We start from the raw sequence: 905 nt of genomic DNA on the forward strand, positions 1-905 counted from the left end.
CTCACAGGAACCGTTCCAGTTAGTTATAGAGGTGGGTTAGAGAACAGTTTATCGTGTAAAGATGAAGGCAGCATTATAACATATACAGTAACCACATGTGTTTTCCCGTTTCAGGGAATGTGTATAATATCCCCGTGTGCTTGTGGCTGCTGGATACGTATCCCTACAATCCTCCGATATGTTTTGTGAAGCCCACCAGTGCGATGATGATCAAGACCGGCAAACACATCGACGCCAACGGCAAGATCTACCTGCCATACCTGCACGAGTGGAAACACGTACGACTCCATCCATCACACGAAATTATTTCATTCTGATGTCTAATGTAATCTCAAAGAAGATCATGTTTTCTGCACTTTAAATACACTTTGCCAGTGATTGATATTAGAAATCAGGAAGCCGGAACAGGTCAGATCTCTCACTAATTTTTTTTATTTGATTTCGCCCATCAGCCTCAGTCAGATCTGTACGGGCTCATCCAGGTCATGATTGTGGTGTTTGGTGAGGAGCCGCCTGTTTTCTCCAGACCCACCACACAACCTCCTTACCAGGCCTTCCAAGCAGCCGGACCCCCGAACCGTAAGCATAGCTTTTTAGCTCTTCAAGCCCCATGTTCATGTGCGAATCTCACTATACAACTGACAAGAATTTTCCAAGAGAAATGGACAGTTTTAAATAAGAATTTCAAAATAAGTAGTTATATTATTTTTATAAAGAAAATTAAACTTTAGGCATCTCAATTTTTTTGTAGATTTTTTTATGCATACATCAATGTTATTTTAGTATTATTTATATAATGTTATGGTAATTATTAATATTTTGAATTGGCTTTTATATTTAGATTTTCAGTTTTCTTTTTAATTTTTCTTTAAATTTAAGTAATTTTGTTTAGTGTTTTTGTCATT

General features: G+C 37.3%; 1 protein-coding gene across 1 annotated transcript in view; it reads left to right on the top strand.

Annotated features, from left to right (window-relative positions):
• The window catches only part of LOC107579883 (tumor susceptibility gene 101 protein-like), a gene marked incomplete at its 3' end in the record, with an annotated part of 1,770 nt that extends 1,152 nt beyond the window's left edge, over positions 1–618 (top strand). The window contains exons 2-4 of the mRNA XM_016265672.1: positions 4–31; positions 115–278; positions 453–618. Of these exons, the coding sequence (XP_016121158.1) occupies positions 4–31; positions 115–278; positions 453–618 (358 nt within the window). The remainder of the gene's footprint in view (positions 1–3; positions 32–114; positions 279–452) is intronic.
• Positions 619–905: the final 287 nt, after the last annotated feature.

This window comes from Sinocyclocheilus grahami, unplaced genomic scaffold (genome assembly GCF_001515645.1).
Source record: "Sinocyclocheilus grahami isolate Dianchi unplaced genomic scaffold, SAMN03320097.WGS_v1.1 scaffold21141.1, whole genome shotgun sequence".
Lineage (NCBI taxonomy): Eukaryota > Metazoa > Chordata > Actinopteri > Cypriniformes > Cyprinidae > Sinocyclocheilus > Sinocyclocheilus grahami.